The sequence below is a fragment of the Nerophis lumbriciformis genome, linkage group LG08, assembly GCF_033978685.3.
Source record: "Nerophis lumbriciformis linkage group LG08, RoL_Nlum_v2.1, whole genome shotgun sequence".
Lineage (NCBI taxonomy): Eukaryota > Metazoa > Chordata > Actinopteri > Syngnathiformes > Syngnathidae > Nerophis > Nerophis lumbriciformis.
In genome coordinates this window covers 47,508,814-47,531,690 of record NC_084555.2, presented here as the reverse complement: position 1 = coordinate 47,531,690, position 22,877 = coordinate 47,508,814, and the positions used below count along the sequence as shown (strand labels likewise).

The 22,877-nt window shown below is 43.2% G+C and overlaps 1 protein-coding gene across 2 annotated transcripts in view; it reads left to right on the top strand.

Annotated features, from left to right (window-relative positions):
• The window catches only part of LOC133611918 (uncharacterized), a 28,007-nt gene extending 7,063 nt beyond the window's left edge, over positions 1-20,944 (top strand). The window contains exons 2-11 of one of the 2 annotated variants that reach the window (XM_072913689.1): positions 1,089-1,382; positions 5,222-5,472; positions 15,914-15,997; positions 16,133-16,250; positions 16,388-16,534; positions 16,636-17,010; positions 17,208-17,407; positions 20,142-20,301; positions 20,520-20,626; positions 20,792-20,944. In XM_072913689.1, coding sequence (XP_072769790.1) covers positions 1,089-1,382; positions 5,222-5,472; positions 15,914-15,997; positions 16,133-16,250; positions 16,388-16,534; positions 16,636-17,010; positions 17,208-17,407; positions 20,142-20,301; positions 20,520-20,626; positions 20,792-20,830 — 1,775 coding nt within the window. In that variant the 3' untranslated portion in view covers positions 20,831-20,944. Of the gene's footprint in view, positions 1-1,088; positions 1,383-5,221; positions 5,473-15,913; positions 15,998-16,132; positions 16,251-16,387; positions 16,535-16,635; positions 17,011-17,204; positions 17,408-20,141; positions 20,302-20,519; positions 20,627-20,791 lie in introns of both variants that reach the window. The other variant, XM_061969095.2, reaches the window with a different exon arrangement.
• The last annotated feature ends 1,933 nt before the right edge of the window (positions 20,945-22,877 follow it).

Below are 22,877 nucleotides of genomic sequence, written 5' to 3'. Positions count from 1 at the left end.
TTGTGGATGATTGTGGACTGGGTATTTTTTTAATTTAATTTTTTACACATTTTTATATATATAAAAAAAAAGTTTTTCCGACGTATTACATTTTGACGATTTCTCTTCTTAGTTATTATTTCACTGGCTGTAGAAAAGACCCGCTCACAGGGCACAGAGGAGGCGTCAGTGCGACACAGTTCGCGTATCGGTCACGTGACCAAAACAGCTCATGATCGGTCACGTGACTTTCTAAAAGCGGTACGCGCACCGACACAGGGTTTTGCTCTATGAGCTCGACGCATGCGCCGATGCATCGGTGTTGCCGGACCCATCACTAGCGGCATGGCTTGGCTGGTAACTTGAGAGTTCCGAGTTTGATTCCTGCTTTAGCCACCCTAGTCACTGCCGTTGGGTCTTTAGGCAAGACAATTCACCCGCCTGCTCCCAAGGCCACCCACACTGGTTTAAATGCAGCTTAACGATGTAGATAATGGGTTAATAATAATAATAATAATAATACCTGGGATTTATATAGCGCTTTTCTAAGTACCCAAAGTCGCTTTACATGTAGAACCCATCATTCATTCACACCTGGTGGTGGTAAGCTACTTTCATAGCCACAGCTGCCCTGAGGTAGACTGACGGAAGCGTGGCTGCAATTTGCGCCAACGGCCCCTCCGACCACCACCTATCATTCATCATTCAATTCACCGGTGTGAGTGGCACCGGGGGCAAAGGGTGAAGTGTCCCGCCCAAGGACACAACGGCAGCGATTTTTGGATGGTAAGAGGCGGGGAGCGAACCTGCAACCCTCAGGTTTCTGACACGGTTGCTCTACCCACTACGCCATGTCGCCTCATTCACTATGTAAAGCGCTTTGAGTCTCTAGAGAAAAAGCACTATATAAATATTATTCACTTCACTTCATGCGCTGTTCTCACCTGTGGAAAATGTTCTAACAGGGATTTTGGTAAAAGCTGTGCCAGAGTTCATAAGATAGTCCAAGTACCAATTTAAGTTTGTAACTCAGGGTTCCACTAATTTTACATTTAAATGTACTATAATATTTGTCAAAGATAAAATTGGTTATGTTTGTGTTTTTGCAGATGCCCAGCAGTTGATTGGACGTCAAAAAGAAGGTCTCCCTCAGCCGCTGGGGAGAAGATTCACTTTGAAGCAGGAGGCGCCGCAGCCCCCGCATCATCTAGAGGAAGAGGAGGAGGCACAGGCACCCCACATTAAAAAGGAAGAGGAAGAACTCTGGATCACTCAGGAGGAAGAGTGTCTTCTCGGGCAGGGAGAGGCTGATCTCGCCAAGTTTCCACTGACTGTTGTCTCTGTGAAGACTGAAGGCCATGAAGAGAAACCACCTGAGTCCTCACAGCTTCATCACAGTCCAAGTAAGCACAACATCCAGATATAATTTACAATGCTAGTAAGTAATGTTCATCCATGGTCTGCACATTCTCTCTCAGGGTGAAGATATACTTGCCTTTAAACACGGCCATCTCCAAAAAAAATGCTTTATTAATCATTTTAATTGCTGGGTTGCAACTAGAGATGTCCGACAATGGCTTTTTTGCCGATATCCGATATTCTGATATTGTCCAACTGTTAATTACCGATTCCGATATCAACCGATACCGATATATACAGTCGTGGAATTAACACATTATTATGCCTCATTTTGTTGTGATGCCCCGATGGATGCATTAAACCAGGGGTGCTCACACTTTTTCTGCAGGCGAGCTACTTTTCAATTGATCAAGTCGTGGGGATCTACCGGTACCTCATTCATATATATAATTTATATTTACTTATTTATGAAATATATGTTTTTGTTAACAAGTTAAAGGTGTTTAATGATAATGCAAGCATGTTTAACACATATAGTTAATATTGTTAATACATTAAAGGTGTTTAATGATAATACAAGTATGTTTAATACATATACCGGTAGTTAATATTGTTAACAACTTAATGGTGGTTAAAGATAATACAAGCATGTTTAACACATATAGTTAATATTGTTAACAACTTAAAGGTGGTTAAAGATAATACAAGCATGTTTAACACATATAGTTAATATTGTTAACAAGTTAAAGGTGGTTAATGATAATACAAGCATGTTTAACACATATAGATTCCTTTCTTTCATGAAGACAAGAATACAAGTTGGTGTATTACCTGATTGTGGTGACTTGCATTGATTGGAATCAGACAGTGGTGCTGATAACGTCCGCATTTTCGAATGGAGGAGAAAAAAAGTCCTCCTTTCTGTCCAATACCACATGAAAGTGGTTGGTTTTTGGCATCTTATTTGTCCAGCTTCCGTACTCCTTTGTATACACTTTACAAGAAATACATTGTCGGCAAACTCCGTAGCTTGCTAGCTTGTGCACGCCAGCTTTCTGAGACTCTTATTTTGGTAGCGCAGGCAGGATGAAGCAGAGCTTTTATTGTGCAACTGTGCAGTCGGTCTTTGGAGTTTTGACGACAGGTACGGCGCCAGAGTCTGTTGAAATAAAGTGTTTCTCGCCTTCCAGTCGGTAATTTTAATGAGCTGGCAGCAGCCAGCGTCATCTCAGAAGACCCTCGGGTGCCGTGAATGTCAATCAAGTGACGAAAGTGACGTCATAGTGAAGATTTATGATCGCTCATTTTTAGGACAATTTTTTTAATGCCTGGGTGGTGATCGACTGACACACCCTCCGAGATCGACCGGTAGTTCGCGATCGACGTAATGAGCACCCCTGCATTAAACAATGTAACAAGGTTTTCCAAAATAAATCAACTCAAGTTATGGGAAAAAAATGCCAACATGGCACTGCCATATTTATTATTGAAGTCACAAAGTGCATTGTTTTTTTAACTTGCCTCAAAACAGCAGCTTGGAATTTGGGACATGCTCTCCCTGAGAGAGCATGAGGAGGTTGAGGTGGGCGGGGTTGGAGAGGGCGGGGTTATTGGGTAGGGGGTAGCGGGGGGTGTATATTGTAGCGTCCCGGAAGAGTTAGTGCTGCAAGGGGTTCTGGGTATTTGTTCTGTTGTGTTACGGTGCGGATGTTCTCCCGAAATGTGTTTGTCATTCTTGTTTGGGGTGGGTTCACAGTGTGGCGCATATTTGTAACAGTGTTAAAGTTGTTCATACGGCCACCCTCAGTGTGACCTGTATGGCTGTTGACCAAGTATGCTTTGCATTCACTTGTGTGTGTGAAAAGCCGTATATTTTATGTGATTAGGCCGGCACGTAAAGGCAGTGCCTTTAAGGCACGCCCCCAATAATGTTGTCTGGGTGGAAATCGGGAGATTGGTTGCCCCGGGAGATTTTCGGGAGGGGCACTGAAATTTGGGAGCCTCCCGGGAAAATCGGGAGGGTTGGCAAGTATGACTGGGAGACGCAACTGCGCTGTACTTCTCCCTACGTCCGTGTACCACTCCGTACATCGGCCTTTTAAAAAGTCATACATTTTACTTTTTGAAACCGGTACCGATAATTTCCGATATTACAGTATATTGATAAACCGCGGTAAAATTTCAGCTGGTTAGTAATACTGTTTAAATGTTCGATTACCGTCGAATTGAGTCTGACTAAATCGAGCCGGAACTTCTCCACCTCGCGCATCAGCTCAGGCTCCGTGACCCCCAGCGAGGTGACGTTCCATGTCCCAAGACCTTGCTTTTGTAGCCGGAGATCGGACCGCCAAGGGCCCTGCCTTCGGCTTACGCCCGGCTCACGCTGCAAACGACCTCTATGCCTGTGAGTGGTGAGCCTATTGGCGCCCACCTCCTAAGCCAGGGGTCGGTAACCTTTACCAGTCAAAGAGCCATTTTGACCAGTTTCGCAAATTATAGAAAACAATGGGAGCCGCAAATTTTTTTGGAAATTTTAAATGAATTAACACTGCACACAAAGTTTTTTTTTGCTTTGTGCTTTGTATAAACTAGCGGTCTCAAGACACGCTGCCCACACCTTTGTATGGAATTTGAAAGCTGGTGCGGCACGCAGGTTTTAAATGAATGGCGCTTGTCAGCGTCATGTGTGCCGTGATAGTACAGCATATGGCACCCACTACAACCAGCGTGCCTGATCAGCCACACGTTGTATGGTGTTTAGGTGACAGCAAGGCATACTTACTCAACAACCACACAGGTTACACTGACGGTGGCGGTATAAAAAAAACTATAACACTCTTACTAATAATGCGCCACACTGTGAACCCACACCAAACAAGAATGACAAACACATTTCGGGAGAACATCTGCACAGTAACACAACATAAACACAACAGGACAAATACCCAGAATCCCATGCAGCCCTTACTCTTCCAGGATACATTATACACCCCCGCTACCAAACCCCGCCCACCTCAACCGACGCACAGAGGAGGGAGGGTGGGGGGTGGGGGGGGGGGGGTGGGGGGGGTTGATGTGTGAGGGAGCAGGGTTGGGGTGGGGGCGGGGTTTGGTGGTAGCAGGGGTGTATAATGTAGCCCGGAAGAGTCAGGGCTGCATGGGATTCTGGGTGTTTGTTCTGTTGTGTTTATGTTGTGTTAAAGTGCGGATGTTCTCCCGAAATGTGTTTGTCATTCTTGTTTAGTTTTGGTTCAAAGTGTGGCGCATTATTAGTAAGCGTGTTAAAGTTGTTTTATATGGCCACCGTCAGTGTAACCTGTGTGGCTGTTGACCAAGTATGCCTTGCTGTCACGTACGTGTGCAAGCAGAAGATGTATATTGTATAACAAGTGTTGGGCTGGCACGCTGTTAATACAGATTGTAGAGAGCGCCAAATGTTGTACCATCATGGCACGCCCTTATTATAGCTGTAAGGGTGAAAATCGGTGAATATTAATCCCGGGAGTTTTCTGCGAGAGGCACTGAGATCCGGAAGTCTCACGGGAAAATTGGGGGGTTCAGCATGTAAGCTGCTGAGCCGCATCAGAGTGATCAAAGAGCCGCATGCGGCTCCGGAGCCGCGGGTTGCCGACCCCTGTCCTAAGCAATACAAGAGAAATTGAAATACAACATTTTTCAAAAATGTTACTTGCTGTGATATTAAAGGGTATGGTAGTTTTACAGGCATTTGCTGTAATGTTACAGTAAATCTTGATTACAGTATTTTACTGTGAAAAATACTGTACTAAAATGGATCAATACATTGTTTTTGAAACATCACATTGTAATACAAACTTGTTAAACCAGTGATCATATTTCACAATAATTCTTGTTTGTCCTGTAGACGTCCAGCAGCTGATTGGTTATCAGGAAGAACCTCTGCTTCAGTTGAAGGAGGAGCCACAGCCCCCCCACATTAAAGAGGAAGAAGAGGAACTCTGGATCACACAGGAGGAAGAGCGTAATCTAGGGCAGGAGGAGGCTGATCTCACCAAGTTTCCACTGACTGTCGTCTCTGTGAAGACTGAAGACCACGAAGTAGACCACCTCATAGCCCCACTGTCATCAGATAGTGACGACGCGTCACACGATAATGTAAATATGGAATCACACATGAAAACACAGACAAGACAAAAACCTTTCAATTGTTCAGTTTGTGGTAAAACATTATCTAAAAAAAGTGTCTTGCGAATACACATGAAAATACACACAGGAGAAACCCCCTACAGTTGTTCCGTTTGCGCGAAACGTTTTGTCAGAAACGCTGATTTGACGCGACACATGCGGACGCACACAGGAGAAAAACCTTTCAATTGCTCCAAATGTGGCAAAACGTTCTCCCAAAGTGGAACGATGCGGTCACATATGAGAACGCACACTGGAGAAAAACTTTTCAGTTGTCCAGTTTGTGCAAAAAGCTTTTTTCTGAACTTTTGCTTGACTAAACACATGCGAACGCACGCCGGAGAAAAACCTTTCAGTTGTTCAGTGTGCGGTAATAGATTCTCCAACAAAAGTAATATGCAAAGGCACATGAGAACACACTAGAGGTGGGAATCTTTAGGCACCTCACGATTTCATTATTGATGCGTCTTTTATTTATGTATATTGATGCAGTTTTACATTTCTTTTTGTTTCAACAAATAAGAGTTTATCACTTGCAACTTTAAAAAACTTGTTATAAGAAAAACAGTAAAATTAATTCCCACACGTATTAAATTAATGTAAATGCGTGCAAAACTGGAACATAAGGGCCCTATAATAAAGGAGCTGGTCAGATCTCGTCGGTGGAGAATAAACAAATGTGTGTCTTGAAGTGAGGCACAGAGGAAATACTTGGTGGAATTTGGCCCGTTGTTATCATAAAATTAGCAAAAAAAAGCTTAAATACATTATATTACTTTATTGTGTTAGGTGTGGCGGCTAATATGAAGCCATACATCAAAGAGAAACCCTAAATGTAGTTAAACCGGATGTAAAGTGTAGCGCTTTTATTTTGAAGCCAAAAAATGTGTGATTGTTTTGAGAGTATTGTGAAGCATAGACATCTTATAAGGGTACGCAGCATGGAGCGCTACTGCCTACTGGCGCTGACGAGACGCGTGGCCGCCATCTTGGAGTGGTGATCCGCTCCACTCAGTGCAATTCATTTGGCAGGAGCAATGAACTGTCAGCGCATTTAATTCATTTTACCTCACTGAATACCACTGATTTTCAAGCATTTGTTGTCATACGTGTAGCTATGATAAAGGACACATGTTTTATTATTCATAGTTTGCTTAACAGTAATAGAATATTCTTATATGCTATAAGTGACCAGACGTCCGAGATCAAAACTGGGAATATAATCCCAGAGAAGGGGGGAAAAACGGTCAGCTATTTTTAAATTCAAGAAACAATATGATTAAGTTATATGTACATGTGTATATCCTACATAAACAATGTATGAATACATTAGACATCTATATATCTTAGGGACCTATAGACTGTATCTCTGTTGCTGCAGCAGCAGAGAGTTTATTCTGTCTTGACACTTTGTATTGATATTTTGTATTACATTCTTCCCTTAAAGGCCTACTGAAATGCGATTTTCTTATTTAAACGGAGATAGCAGGTCCATTCTATGTGTCATACTTGATCATTTCGCGATATTGCCGTATTTTTGCTGAAAGGATGTAGTAGAGAACATCGACGATAAAGTTCGCAACTTTTGGTCGCTGATAAAAAAGCCTTGCCTGTACTGGAAGTAGTAGACGATATGCGCGTGACATCACAGGTTGTGGAGCTCCTCACATCCGCACATTGATTACAATCATGGCCACCAGCAGCGAGAGCGATTCGGACCAAGAAAGCGACGATTTCCCCATTAATTTGAGCGAGGATGAAAGATTTGTGGATGAGGAAAGTGAGAGTGAAGGACTAGAGGGCAGTGGGAGCGATTCAGATAGGGAAGATGCTGTGAGAGGCGGGTGGGACCTGATATTCAGCTGGTAATGACTAAAACAGTAAATAAACACAAGACATATATATACTCTATTAGCCACAACACAACCAGGCTTATATTTAATATGCCACAAACCCGCCAATACAACTCAAACCCCTGCACAACACACTCAATCCCACAGCCCAAAGTACCGTTCACCTCCCCAAAGTTCATACAGCACATATATTTCCCCAAAGTCCCCAAAGTTACGTACGTGACATGCACATAGCGGCACGCACGTACGGGCAAGCGATCAAATGTTTGGAAGCCGCAGCTGCATGCGTACTCACGGTACCGCGTCTGCGTATCTAACTCAAAGTCCTCCTGGTAAGAGTCTCTGTTGTCCCAGTTCTCCACAGGCCAATGGTAAAGTTTGACTGTCATCTTTCGGGAATGTAAACAATGAAACACCGTCTGTGTTATCCGGCACAACAGTCAGGGGGTGCATTCTACGGCGGGGGTGCGTTATCCGGCACAACACCTGCCGCAATACACCGCTTCCCACCTACAGCTTTCTTCTTTGCTGTCTCCATTGTTCATTGAACAAATTGCAAAAGATTCACCAACACAGATGTCCAGAATACTGTGGAATTTTGCGATGAAAACAGACGACTTAATAGCTGGCCACCATGCTGTCCCAAAATGTCCTCTACAATCCGTGACGTCACACGCTGACGTCATCATACCGAGACGTTTTCAGCAGGATATTTGGCATGTGTTGCAATGTTAAGATTTCATCATTGATATATAAACTATCAGACTGCGTGGTCAGTTGTAGTGGGTTTCAGTAGGCCTTTGAATGATCATGTTTACAGTGATTGTTTTATATGTATTTTTTATGTATGTCGCTTTGGATAAAAGCGTCTGCCAAATACTTATATATAAACACCTGAAAGTCTTTATATCAGCTAAAACCACCGATCTGCTTCACTGGTTTCTGAATAAAACCAAATTCTGTCTTACCCAACAATGTTAGTATTTGAATATTGTTACTTGAAGACTTATACATTTTTAAATGTAATTAATTTCATTGACAAGCAATTCTATTATGGCCATACTGTTGTTTGCTAGCGGCTACGATTTCAGTACTATTGAAGATCTTTGCTCCTTCTCACCTCTGTGCTAATATTCTTTTCACAAAATACAACCAATAGTACGTTAATGTTAAATCTTACTTGTGAAAAGTAATACCCCCAATTCCTATTTTCCACAGTCCGCTCATTTGAGCAGGAAAACGCTGAACACCAGTTGTTTTTTACCTGTCAACTGTCAGTTTAGCAAATTTGTTTTCTACCTGTCAACTGTCAGTTTAGCAAATTTGTTTTCTACCTGTCAACTGTCAGTTTAGCAAATTTGTTTTCTACTGTACCTGTCAACTGTCAGTTTAGCAAATTTGTTTTCTACCTGTCAACTGTCAGTTTAGCATCTTTGTTTTCTACCTGTCAACTGTCAGTTTAGGCTGCTCGCCGGCTCCTCATCACCACTTCAAGATGGCGGCCCAATTTCTCGCTTCACAGCAGCGTCTATGAATTCTGCGTCTACTTGTGTTTTAACCCTAACCCAGGGGTCGGGAACCTTTTTGGCTGAGAGAGCCATGAAAGCCAAAAATGTTAAAATGTATTTCCGTGAGAGCCATATAGTATTTTTTTTAACACTGAATACAACTAAATGTGTGCATTTTTAAGTAAGACCAACATTTGTAGAGTATAATAAGTCTCTTATTCTTTTTAATAACATTGTTATACTGAAGTTAACCAATAATAAATCAAATACTTCTTACCATTAATGAACAAGTGCGGAAGAAAACGGATGGATGGATTAAGATGCATGAGAATGTTTTATATTCTGAACGTGATTTCCAGCGGAATTATTCATTACTTATCGTGTTATGCAATGTCAGCTAAGATTTATCTGAGAGCCAGATGCAGTCATCAAAAGAGCCACATCTGGCTCTAGAGCAGGGGTGTCAAACTCAAATACAGAGTGGGCCAAAATTTAAAACTGAACAAGGTTGAACAAATTAACCTTTTAATAGGGACCCAAACAAGTTTTGCATTGAATATTGAACAAGCAAGACTTGTATAACTTTATAGTGACATGCAAAATCGAGTTTAAAATAATAATAATAATAATTAATAAATATCAATGGCATATCAAATACAATTTGAATAAAAATTGAATGCCTCTTTTCTATTTGCAGCCTTCTGAGGTAAATATCAACATTAACTTTTTCCACCGGCTAATAAATTTGAAAATAAAATAATGAATAAACCAACCATTTAGGACTTTAAACTGCTCAGTTTGCAACACACTGATCTAATCTGATGTGCCCAAGCCAGATACCTGCCATCTTTTCTTGGATGCTAGTTCATTTATGTCGGGGCTCAGGTTTTGAGCTGAGGCAACCCTCATTATCGATTGATTCATTCATAATATCTCGTATTCCACAGTCCTGGGGGCGTGCCTTACAGGCACTGCTTTTAACGTCCTCTACGAGCTGACGTCACGTCCCCTTTTCATCCTTTCTAACAACGTGCCCGCCTAGTCACAAGATATGAGCGGCTTCTGTACGCACGCTCACGTAAATGCAACGCATACTTCATCAACAGCGATACAGTTTACACTGGGAGTGGCCGTTTAAGCAACTTTAACGTTGTTAGAAATATACGCCACACTGTGAATCCACACCAAACAAGAATGACAAACACATTTTGGGAGAACATCCGCACAGTAACACAACATAAACACAACAGAACAAATACCCAGAGCCCTTTGCAGCACTAGGTGTTGTGCCGGATAATGCACCCCCGGCGTAGAATGCACCCCCTGATGGGAGTATTATACCAACTAAAACCCACCCTTAAAGTTTCCACGTGCAAGATTGAATCTATTTAAAAAAGTTATTTAATAAGAAGCCAAAAGTGCAAAAACAATAATGTTCGTGTTGGAGGAGTTGTGAATGAATGAAATATGAAATCCGTGCTGCAGTCGCTGCTGGGCCACAACATTAGGTACACCTGCAGACTGCAGCACGGATTTCATATTTCATTCATTCACAACTCCTCCAACACGAACATTATTGTTTTTGCACTTTTGGCTTCTTATTAAATAACTTTTTTAAATAGATTCAATCTTGCACGTGGAAACTTTAAGTGTGGGCTTTAGCTGATATGACATTACCGTCAGGGGGTGCATTCTACGCCGGGGGGTCATTATCCGGCACAACACCGGGACGCTACAATATACACCCCCCCCCCCCACCCCCCCAACACACACACACCTTCCCAGCTAACACGGAACGTTTCAGTAACCTTCCTGTGCTGTGTAGTTCCCATTTGGTTTCGTCCAGAGGGAACGTTCGGGGAATGTTCTGAGAATGTTTGCAATAAAGTTGACAAATAACCTGAACATAACATTGGTTTGCGTGTTCTACGAACGTTCCGGGAATGTTCTTAGTTTTGGGTTCAGATAGTGGGTCAATGTTGTGCGCATGCGCGTTGAAGTCTTCCGCTGTGCAGACAAAGAAAACATCGAACGCCTGTATTTTGAACATCGAGTGTGTGATCCAGCATTATCTAGCTGTGTTGGCTACCATCCGGTTACAAAACGTAAGTAAATGGGAAGAAACAAATGTAAAGCTTGTCCCCACATATGATTTTGAAATGTTTAGAAGGGTTTCATGCCCTTTCAGTTGGGTTTTATTTTGATTGCAATGCGCGGCTTTTCCAACGGCTGCGCCACACACGACTGTACAGATGTAGGGTACAGTGGTACTGGTAAGCCTTTGTTGTAGATCAGACAAATGTTAGGGGTTGATCTGATCAATCGATGCCGAAATGGAGGTTGGGCGATAATAAGAGTAGTAAATAATACATCCAGTCCAAACGTTCCCAGAATGTTACTTGGCTAGTAAGGGCGATAATAAGAGTAAATAGTGGTAATGGTAGCTGATGGCTGCATCACATGGTCAAAGACCAGATGGAACTAAGATGGTCCTGGTATATATCGTATTTCGATGATTTACAGTCAATCCCATCCTGATCATGCATTCCACAATGAGGAAAATTCGAAAGAAAGAGTACAAGCGAAAGTGGGCAGCTGCTACTAGGAACCTGAAGAGGCAGCAGGAAGACATGTTGATAGACAGTGATGACGAGGATTGCGGAACATCACCACCTTCGGCGTCATCTCCACCACCACCTCTTGTAAATGAGGACTATACTGTCATGTCTTCCTTTGAATCAGAATTTCATTCCGATGCTGCCAATTCATCCGGCCATGCTGTTGGGTGTCTTGCAGAAACTGCAAGACAAAATGAAGATGATTTTTTTGAGGATAATCTAGTCTCCTGGGTGAATGAGTTCCAAGTAAAGCAAAATGCAGTGGATAGCCTTCTGAAACTACCCTGAGCTACCAAGTACTGCTCGCACTTTGCTGCAGACTACAAGAAGGGTGGAAACACAAGTAAAATCTGGGATGGAATACTATTATTTTGGATTGGCTGGCAAAGTGTTAAGGCATTTCAAGATGTACTTTCACTCAACATTGACGGCCTGCCCCTCTTTCGAAGCTCAAGCATGTCATTGTGGCCTGTACTTTGTGGTATCGCGAACATGAAGCCCATCACGGTCTTCCCCGTCACCTTAACCTGCGGGACATCAAAACCTACCGACCTGGAATTCTTAGCCGATACAGTTCGGGATCTGAGCACATTGCTCCAGCAAGGCCTGCATGATGGTGATGAAACCATTCGCGTTACTCTGCGGTGCATTGTTTGTGACGCACCAGCAAGGGCCATGGTAAAAAAAGTTAAACTATACTCCGGATACTTCGGTTGTGACAAGTGTAATCAGCGAGGTGAATGGGTTGGCAAGGGTAGAAAACCTGGAGTTACGCACAAACGCCTCTTTTCGAAATCAATCAAATGAACAACACCATCGTGATGGTGAATCCGTCCTGTGCCAGTTACCAATAGACATGGTGAAATCGTTCCCTGTCGACTATATGCACCAAGTGTGTTTGGGTTTTATGAAGAGGCTGCTGCTGTTGTGGATGCGAGGAAAAAGAGATGTGAAACATTCAGCTGACCAGATTCACCAAATAAGTGTCAGACTGGAGGGGATGAATAAGTTTATTCCCTCTGTGTTTGCAAGGAAACCACGATCTTTGAAGGAAGTTGACAGATGGAAGGCAACCGAATATAGGCAATTGCTTCTGTATACAGGAAAAATTGCCTTACAGGGCATTCTGAGGCCAGACCTTTACAATCATTTCATGGCTTTAAGTATTGCTCTTTCAATCCACGTCTTTCAGCAACCCACAGAGGCTATGCTTGCGGACTCATTGAGCACTTTGTTACACAGGGTCGTAATCTATACGGCAAAGAGTTTCTTGTGTACATTGTGCACTCCCTGCTTCACCTAGGGCAGGGGTCGGCAACCTTTACCAGTCAAAGAGCCATTTTGACCAGTTTCACAAATTATGGAAAACAATGGGAGCCGCAAAAAATGTTTGAAATTTAAAATGAAATAACACTCCATACAAAGTTTTTTTTGCTTTGTGCTATATATAATCCAGAGGTCTCAGACACGCGGCCCACACCTTTATATGGAATTTGAAAGCTGGTGCGGCACGCGGATTTTAAACGAATGACGCTTGTCAGCGTCATGCGTGCCGTGATGGTACAGCATATAGCACCCGCCACTATCAGCGTGCCTGACCAGTCACACATTGTACGGAAATTTCGCTTGCTCCCGTGGGTCACAGCAAGGCATACTTGGTCAACAACCACACAGGTTACACTGACGGTGACAGTATAAAAAAACTTTAACACTCTTACTAATAATGCGCCACACTGTGAACCCACACCAAACAAGAATGACAAACACATTTCGGGAGAACATCTGCGCCGTAACGCAACATAAACACAACAGGACAAATACCCAGAATCCCATGCAGCCCTGACTCTTCCGGGCTACATTATACACCCCCGCTACCAAACCCCGCCCACCTCAACCGACGCACAGAGAGGGGGGGTGATGTGTGAGGGAGCAGGGTTGGGGTGGGGGCGGGGTTTGGTGGTAGCAGGGGTGTATAATGTAGCCCGGAAGAGTCAGGGCTGCATGGGATTCTGGGTGTTTGTTCTGTTGTGTTTATGTTGTGTTAAGGTGCAGATGTTCTCCTGAAATGTGTTTGTCATTCTTGTTTGGTTTTGGTTCAAAGTGTGGCGCATTATTAGTAAGAGTGTTAAAGTTGTTTTATATGGTCACCGTCAGTGTAACCTGTGTGGCTGTTGAGCAAGTATGCCTTGTTGTCACGTAAGTGTGCAAGCAGAAGATGCATACTGCATAACAAGTGGTAGGGCTGACACTCTGTCATAACATACTGCAGAGGGTGCCAAATGTTTTACCAGCATGGCACGCCTTTATTATAGCTGTATGGGTAAAAATCGGTGATTATTAAACCCGGAAGTGTTCTGCGAGAGGCACTGAAATCCGAAAGTCTCAAGGGAAAATTGGGGGTTCAGCAAGTATGCAGCTGAGCCGCATCAGAGTGATCAAAGAGCCCCATGCGGCTCCGGAGCCACGGGTTGCCGACCCCTGACCTAGGGGAAGAAGTAAAGGAACATGGGTCATTGGATGCATGCTCAGCATTCCCTTTCGAGAATTATATGCACGAGATGAAGAAAATGGTGAGATCAGGAAGGAACCCCATGACACAAATTGTCAAAAGACTGAGTGAAAGGAGTGGACAGCAACAACTGGGAATGAAGAGAAATCGAACAGTTTCTACAAAGGCACCGAATAATGCCTTTCTGCTGGACAACAATTCCTGTTGTGAAGTGATGTACTCTGTCAACATGCACGGTAGGGAGGATTCCTTCATGTGTCGAGTTTATGAGCATGCTTCTCTGAGCCCTGTGATTCTCGACTAATTGGAGTATACACTGTGCAAAGGAGAAATGCCCACATGACAGCCATTTCTGCAGCGCAGCTGACAAACCAAGCTATCGAGCTGCGTTTGGATGATACAGGGGAGACTGTATTTATGGGGATACTGCACGAGCTATGAAAAGGAATTCTAGTGTAAGTTTACTGAAATGAAATGGACTTGGTACATGTCATGCGCATCATTAAACCCAGTAGATACTAACTTCAGTGGAAAGTGTATGCACTAGAGATGCGCGGATAGGCAATTATTTAATCCGCAACCGCATCACAAAAGTCGTCAACCATCCGCATCCATCCGAACTAACATTTAATCAAAACCGCACTCGCCCGCACCCGCCCGTTGTTATACATCTAATATAGACGATGCAAGGCATTAGTGAGGTTATAAAGCTTTTGCCTGTTAAAGAAAGGAGATTGATCCAATGGAGCAGAGACATTCAATGCGTGCCACGCTGTCATGGCCCAGACACACACCAGTGCGCAATCATCTGGGAGCCGCGCTGAGCGCACCTCCAAGCGCGTGGAGGTGCGATGTCCCTCGCACCCGCGGCGACTCCACCCAGGCTCGCGCCCGAGGCTTCAGCGCGCACCGCGGCGGCCATCCTACTCGTCGCGGCCTCGCCCTCGCGGCTCTCGCTGCCGGCGACGGCCGGGTATGGGCCCGACGCTCCAGCGCCATCCATTTTCAGGGCTAGTTGATTCGGCAGGTGGGTTGTTACACACTCCTTAGCGGGTTCCGACTTCCATGGCCACCGTCCTGCTGTCTATATCAACCAACACCTTTTCTGGGGTCTGATGAGCGTCGGCATCGGGCGCCTTAACCCGGCGTCCGGTTCATCCCGCAGCGCCAGTTCTGCTTACCAAAAGTGGCCCACTCGGCTCACCAGGGTGAGCACCACCCCTTTCGTGAGCGCACTGCACGCGGAGTGACCCCTGTTACGCGCATCGGCAACGGGGGTGGCGGGCAGGTAAGCTGCGCGGGCGCAGCGCGCGGAGTGACCCCTGTTACGAGCCCCCGGCCACGGGGGTGGCGGGCAGGTAAGCTGCTTACCTGCTGCGCGTGACGCCGGCCGCGGCGAAGGCGGACAAGGCGGGGTGTCGGTGCGGTGGGCGCGGTGGTGACCCTGGACGTGCGTCGGGCCCTTCTCGCGGATCACCTCAGCTACGGCTCCCGGTGGGGCCCTCTCGGGGGAAGGGGCCTCTGTCCCGGACCCCGGCGAGGCGTCCCTTCTCCGCTCCGTAAAAGTGTCCATCTCTTTTTTTTTTTTTTCTTCTGTTGTGGCATATGCTGCAGGTGCCTGCTCGTTTTTCGTATGTGGGTAACAACATTTAACTATGTATGTATATTTCCGAATTGGTTTAACTGCCACCCGCCTGAATCTATTTAAAATCTTTTTTTTTTTTAATTTCAACCGCCCGACCCGCGGATAAAATCTTTTTTTTTTTTTATTTCAACCGCCCGACCCGCGGATAATCCGCGGACTCCGCGGTTGTGTCCGCAAACCGCGCATCTCTAATATGCACCCATATTGACAGCATGCTCACTTAACAAATTACAACTGAAGTTGTTTAATTAACACTGAACATTTTGTTATGCTTTCAGGTGGTTGTGTACGTTGTGGTGGAGTTTTTGGGAGAACACACAGTTAGTGCTGTACCGGAGATTTGGACTGCAGAGGATGAAGAGGTATGCATAAATAACTGTTAAAGGTGTTTTCATCATTTGTCATAGATTTCTGGTCAATCAGCGTGCTAGATTTAATTGATTTTGTATGGGAGTTTGATGCACTTTTTGACAGTGCCGAATGTTCTTGCTTCACAGGGACTGTTCTGCTACTGGCCATCAACCAACGTTTCAACAAGAATCAGGCGAGGCGAGATGCCGGACAAGGAGTTGTGGGGCAAGATTGGAATCAGAATCTTCCCTCATTCCTTCACCGGTAAGAGCAAACTGGTCACAGCAAACCAAATAATGTTACCTGGCACTGTGAAAATTTCGATTCATCTCTTGAATACATGTACACTAGTCTTGTTATGACAATTTATTTGCTATATTCTATAAATTTCTCTGTTATAGAGTGCTATGAGAAGGCCTTGCGGTACGCAAAACAGATAGAGTTTTCTTCCAACATAGAGACGGAGCAGGAAGACCCCATAGGTAAAAGAAAGCGCCGGACACCTGAGCGCTACCGAGAGACTGAAGCTGAAGACATGGATGGTGATGGTTCGTACCAAGTTGTTCTGATTTCTGAATCATGATTGTGATGAAGTAGGTTTTCAGACCACCAAGCAATTGAGGACATTTTTTCCATTCACCTGTTTCAGACGAAAATGATGAGTCACCTGAAAAGAGACCTAAATATGATGAGCTACAGAACTATGTGGTACCTTTGCCCAACGCACCAGTATATGCAGGGCGCCCCCAACGACGCCGCTCGCTGACTCCAAGCAGCAACCACACCCCTTCATCCAACAACCAACGCTCAAGACGCCGCGCGCTGAGTGCGCTGAGTCCAAGCAAGACCCACACCCCTTCGTCCAGGAACCAATGCTCAAGACACAGCTCGCTGAGTCCGCTCAGTCCAAGCAGGACCCACACCCCTTCGTCCAAGGGCCAACGCTCAAGACGCCGCTCGCCGACTCCAAGCACCTCACAGGCTTCTGGCTCTGGGTCAAGAAGACATGCTCATACCAATGAAGGTTTGTCCATTCATAATAATGATGAGAGGCGTGCAAGGAAAACAATCTGTGTGCCATCCTAAAACATGTGTAATGAATCAAATATCACCCACTAATTGATGGGGAGTTTCTTTTTTTGCCAATATGGGAGTCGCAACAAGTTGCACAGCAACATATTTGACCTTTATGGAGAATTTTGATTTGTATTATTGCAGCAGTCCAGTTCAACATAAACCTACAAACCATTTTGAGCAACCAAGACGAGATCCTGCGGCTGCTGAGAGTTATTTCTGCAAAATCCACTGGGGGCGAACCAGTTGACGTCCGCGATCTAATCCCAGAGAAACTCACAACAGTGGACCAACTCAATCTACTCTGCGAAAAACTGCAGGCAGATGAAGACTTTCGACGGAAACTGGTACATAATTATAGCCATTACAATCATGTACCGTTGTTTATTTATAAAAGGAATATTTAAACGTTAACGACTTAATGGGCCCACATTTAATGGGGCCATGTTTTTAATGGCCCCATATTTTCCACAGTCCTTTTGTACATCTAATACACCTCCTAAATGTATGATTTGCGTAAATAAGCAGAATGAAGAGATGAAATAATTAAAGTTTAATATAGAGCATACTTGCCAACCCTCACGGATTTTCCGGGAGACTCCCGAAATTCAGCGCCTCTCCCGAAAACCTCCCGGGACAAATTTTCTCCCGAAATTCAGGCGGAGCTGGAGGCCACGCCCCCTCCAGCTCCACGCGGACCTGAGTCCGCTTTCCCACAATATAAAGAACGTCTACAGTAAAGCAGTCCGTCTGCCGTAAACAGCAATGTTGTGACACTCTTAAACAGGACAATACTGCCATCTAGTGCATTTGATGAAAGCACTTTGGTGCGTGCCACACAGCAATGCATCATCAGAGAGGGTGTTCAGCATGGTTAGAAAGATAGTGACAGAGAATAGAACAAGGATGGACAATTCAACCCTTAACTCAGTGGTTCTCAAACTTTTTTTGTCATCCCCCACTTTGGACAAGGGGGAGTTTTCAAGCCCCACCTGCCCCCATCGCCACAACAGAACGCTAATGCCAAGCTTAACATTTTCAAATTTATTGAACATCAAGTAACATCAAGTTGTATACATTCAAACTCAATAACATAAAATAACATCAAGTTCAATAATGAATAAAATAACTGTGCAGCAGTGGTATAACTTGCATCAAGTTCAATAAGAAATAAAATAACTTGCATAAAGTTCAATAATAAATAAAACAAAAGTGTTATAACTTGCATCAAGTTCAATAATAAATCAAATACAAGTGTTATAACTTGCATCAAGTTCAATAATAAATCAAATAAAAGTGTTATAACTTGCATCAAGTTCAATAATAAATCAAATAAAAGTGTTATAACTTGCATCAAGTTCAATAATAAATCAAAAAAAGTGTTATAAGTTGCATCAAGTTCAATAATAAATCAAAAAAAGTGTTATAAGTTGCATCAAGTTCAATAATAAATCAAATAAAAGTGTTATAACTTGCATCAAGTTCAATAATAAATCAAATAACTTGCATCAAGTTCAATAATAAATCAAATAACTTGCATCAAGTTCAATAATAAATAAAATAAAAGTGCCACTTTGCAATCTTTCCAAAAAAAAGAGGAGCTATGCATTTGGCAAGACAGGGCAAGTGACAGCACTTTGCCCCGGGAGAGCCACTTTGATTCACTGTGAAACAGCACGGCCGTATGATCAGCTCCCATTTCCTCACACAGTGCAGAGAACAGTCACGCTTTCAGTGGTCGTGTTTTGATCAAATGTACCGCGCTCACAACATCTGTTAAAACCTCATTGAGTTCGGGGCTGAGCTGCCTTGACGCGAGTGCTTCCCGGTGAATGACACAGTGTGTCCAATGCGCATTTGGCGCAACCCTCTTTATTAAAGCCTACAGCCTGTTTCTTGACCCTGCCATGGTCTGTGCGCCATCAGAGCAAAAGCCCACACAGTTTTCCCATTTAGGTCGTGTTCTTTGAGGAAACTGTCCATTATCTTGAACAGCTCATCAGCAGTGGCTCTATTTTTTATGTATTTGCAAAACAGCAAATCCTCGCACAGTGACTCGCCATTCACAAAGCGTACGTATGCGATGAACAGGCAGTCTTTATTGCTGTCAGTAGCTTCGTCCACTTGTAAAGCAAAACGACTTTCTTTTAATTTGTCTACGAGTTGTTCCTCAAAATCACTTGCAATGTCGCATATACGTCTCTCCACTGCGTCGTTTGACAGTGGGACAGCTTTTAATTTTGCTGCGCTTGTCTCGTCAAATTTGTTCCGCTTAGCCCCGCCTCCATTAGTTACTGTTGCTATGTCTGTCAAACTTTCGCTCCTCCAGAAATTTAAAGCCTACAGGAAAAATAAGTAATTTACATTTATTTATATAGCAGATTTCACAGACAGAATCACAAAGTGATTTACAGTGTGTATAGAAAATGAAAGCATAGTAAAAAAAAAATCTAAGAATATAATTTTAAAAAAAAAAATTAAAGTGAAATTTCCTCCCGTTCCACGCGCCCCACCTGTCATGTCTCTATTCCCCACCAGTGGGGCGCGCCCCACACTTTGAGAAACGCTGCCTTAACTCAACAATGAGTAGATGAGTGTTATGTGTGTGTATATGTGTAAATAAATGAACACTGAAATTCAAGTATTTCTTTTATATATATATATATATATATATATATATATATATATATATATATATATATATATATATATATATATATATATATATATATATATATATAGCTAGAATTCACTGAAAGTCAATTATTTCTTATATATATATATATATATATATATATATATATATATATATATATATCCATCCATCCATCCATCAATTTTCTACCGCTTATTCCCTTCGGGGTCGCGGGGATATATATATATATATATATGAAATACTTGACTTGGTGAATTCTAGCTGTAAATATACTCCTCCCCTCTTAACCACGCCCCCGCCCCAACCACGCCTCCCGCACCCACCCCCCGAAATTGGAGGTCTAAAGGTTGGCAAGTATGATATAGAGATACCTAATGTATGCTCTAATTTTAATATTTTTGTTTTGGTCTCTCGTTTTTTTGCAGATCAAAGCCCTCAGTGCCATTGGTGGAGCCAACTTAGTGGATGGGGTGAGGGCGATCGTCAAGAACATTGGACAGAACAAGCTCTGGGAAAACTACAGCCTAACAGGGAGGAAGGGCAAACTGCCATTGAAAGACCTCTCCATATGCAGGGTCATAGTCAGTAAGTTACACTTTACTTTTTGAAAACTGTGGTGAATACAGCATGCCAGTAAAATAATGAAAACAAACTGTGGAATGGCCCAAATTCCCCTGCATTCAAAGTTGAGGTTTTCTTAGCAAGAGTTTACAGGGAAAAAAAATGCATAGCAATGCTCCACTCAAGTAAATCTTTTGTTTAATTATGTTTAACTCTGGTTGTTATTGCATACATTATTTCAGAAGCATGCCAGATGACATTCAATTCTGTCAAAACCCAAGAGGTCTATGACGAGCTAACGGAGGTGCTGAAGTATGCCCCACACAGGCGCGGAGGATCCAAGCACAAGGTAAATATTTAAAACAAAAGACATGGACCATATAAATAATTTCATCCTGATGTATTATCTTCTTTGCATAGCCAGATTTGTCAATACAAGTTGTCTTAATTGCTGCTTCTAATAACATCTTGCCACATTATTATAAAAATCTCCCATTCATTTCTGTTATTGCAGGTTGGCAAAAGGAAGCGAGACGAGAATGATCATGCGTGAAATTTCGAATGGCACTCGCCTAGCTAGATCAAGTTTAATTATAGACTAATACAGCAAATTATAGCTTTATCTGTTTACGCTGTATCAACATTTACTGACTTCAGTTAAATAAAGTCATTCAAATTGCTACACTCGTTTTCTTTGTTGTTTTATTATGCCCAAAGCATGCATGAATTGAAAGGAATGTCCCCGAGTAACGTTCTTAGACTGTTCTTTTTATGTTATTTTCTAACGTTCAAGCCTCACATTCTGGTAACCAAACAAAATCTCCACAAACGAACGTTCCAATTTAACGTTCTCCAAACGTTCTCCTATAACGTTCTCCAAACGTGCAGTTGTTAGCTGGGTAGCTTCCCTGGCCTGCTGACATCAACTCCAAAACTGGACAGATCAGCTTTCAGGAAAAGAGAGCGGATGAGGGTATGTCTACAGAATATATTAATTGATGAAAACTTTATTCATTACTCGCGGTTTTACGTAAATTATTATACATAAACTGTGTTTACCAATAATTTAGCTTAAAAACATTACAACACTTAAAAACAAACACATACCAATCGTTGGTTAGAAGGCGATCGCCGAATTCGTCCTCGCTTTCTCCCGTGTCGCTGGCTGTCGTGTCGTTTTCGCTTGCATACGGTTCAACCCGATATGGCTCAATAGCTTCAGTTTCTTCTTCAATTTCGCTTAAGCCGCTGAAAACCGAGTCTGAATCCGAGCTAATGTCGCTATACCTTGCTGTCCATCCGCCATGTTTGTTTGTATTGGCATCACTGTTTGACGTCACAGGAAAATGGACGGGTGTATATAACGATGGTTAAAATCAGGCACTTTGAAGCTTTTTTTAGGGATATTGCGTGATGGGTAAAATTTTGAAAAAAACTTAGAGAAATAAAATAAGCCACTGGGAACTGATTTTTAATGGTTTTAACCCTTCTTAAATTGTGATAATGTTCCCCTTTAAGTGTGGGCTTTAGCTGATATAACATTCCCGTCAGGGGGTGCATTCTACGCCGGGGGTGCATTATCCGGCACAACACCGGGACGCTACAATATACACCCCCACTACCTCCAACCCATACCCCCCCCCCCCCCCCACACACACACACACACACTCGGAAGAGTTAGTGCTGCAAAGGGTTCTGGGTATTTGTTCTGTTGTGTTTATGTTGTGTTACTGTGCGGATGTTCTCCCAAAATGTGTTTGTCATTCTTGTTTGGTGTGGATTTACAGTGTGACGTATATTTCTAACAATGTTAAAGGTTTTTATACTGTTACCTGTATCGCTGAAGATCAAGTATGCGTTGCATTCAGTTCTGCATGCGTGCTAAAGCTGCGCATATTATATAAGATGTCACGTTCAAACACTGAGGACATCTATTAAACAAGACAAAAGGCAAGGAATCAAACAGAGACAGAATTCAATTTGGACTCAATATTGAGGAGAGACATGGCCAGTGCACTCTCTGTACAGTCCTGCACCACGCTCTGACAAAGAAGGTTTTCGTCTCCTCTTTTATTCAGATGTTCAATGTTCACGCACCAACACATGTCACAGCAGGAATGGGAAGTATGTAAAACAGTCATTGTTTTCGGTCGCTTTGAAGACCAAGAAGAGGATTTCTCGGGCTTGGGCTCTTCCTGGATCCAGCTGGGGCAGGTGTTGGAGGACAATGGATAACCCCTCCCGTCTCCTGACCACAGCGACTTCAAGAGGGCAGCGGGTCGTAAATAGCGTTGACCTCGGTTACCAAATAGTTGGAAGAGAGTTTGTGAAATACTTCAAAGAGAGTTCGTTTAACACTTCAAAGAGAGTTCCTCTGGAAGTTGAGCAGATGCTGCCATCTGTCCGTGTTGAAATCACAGTGGCGTTTCACGAGCATTCTTCCTCTTGTTAGGCCTCGAAAGACAGCATTCATCTTCTCATCAGGAACATAATGTAATACGTTTCTTTTGTGATAACTTACAAACAATTATTCCAACAGTAACTGAGCCAGCACTTGTTGGACTGGACGAAAAGGGGACGCTACAATTCTCGGGAGGGGC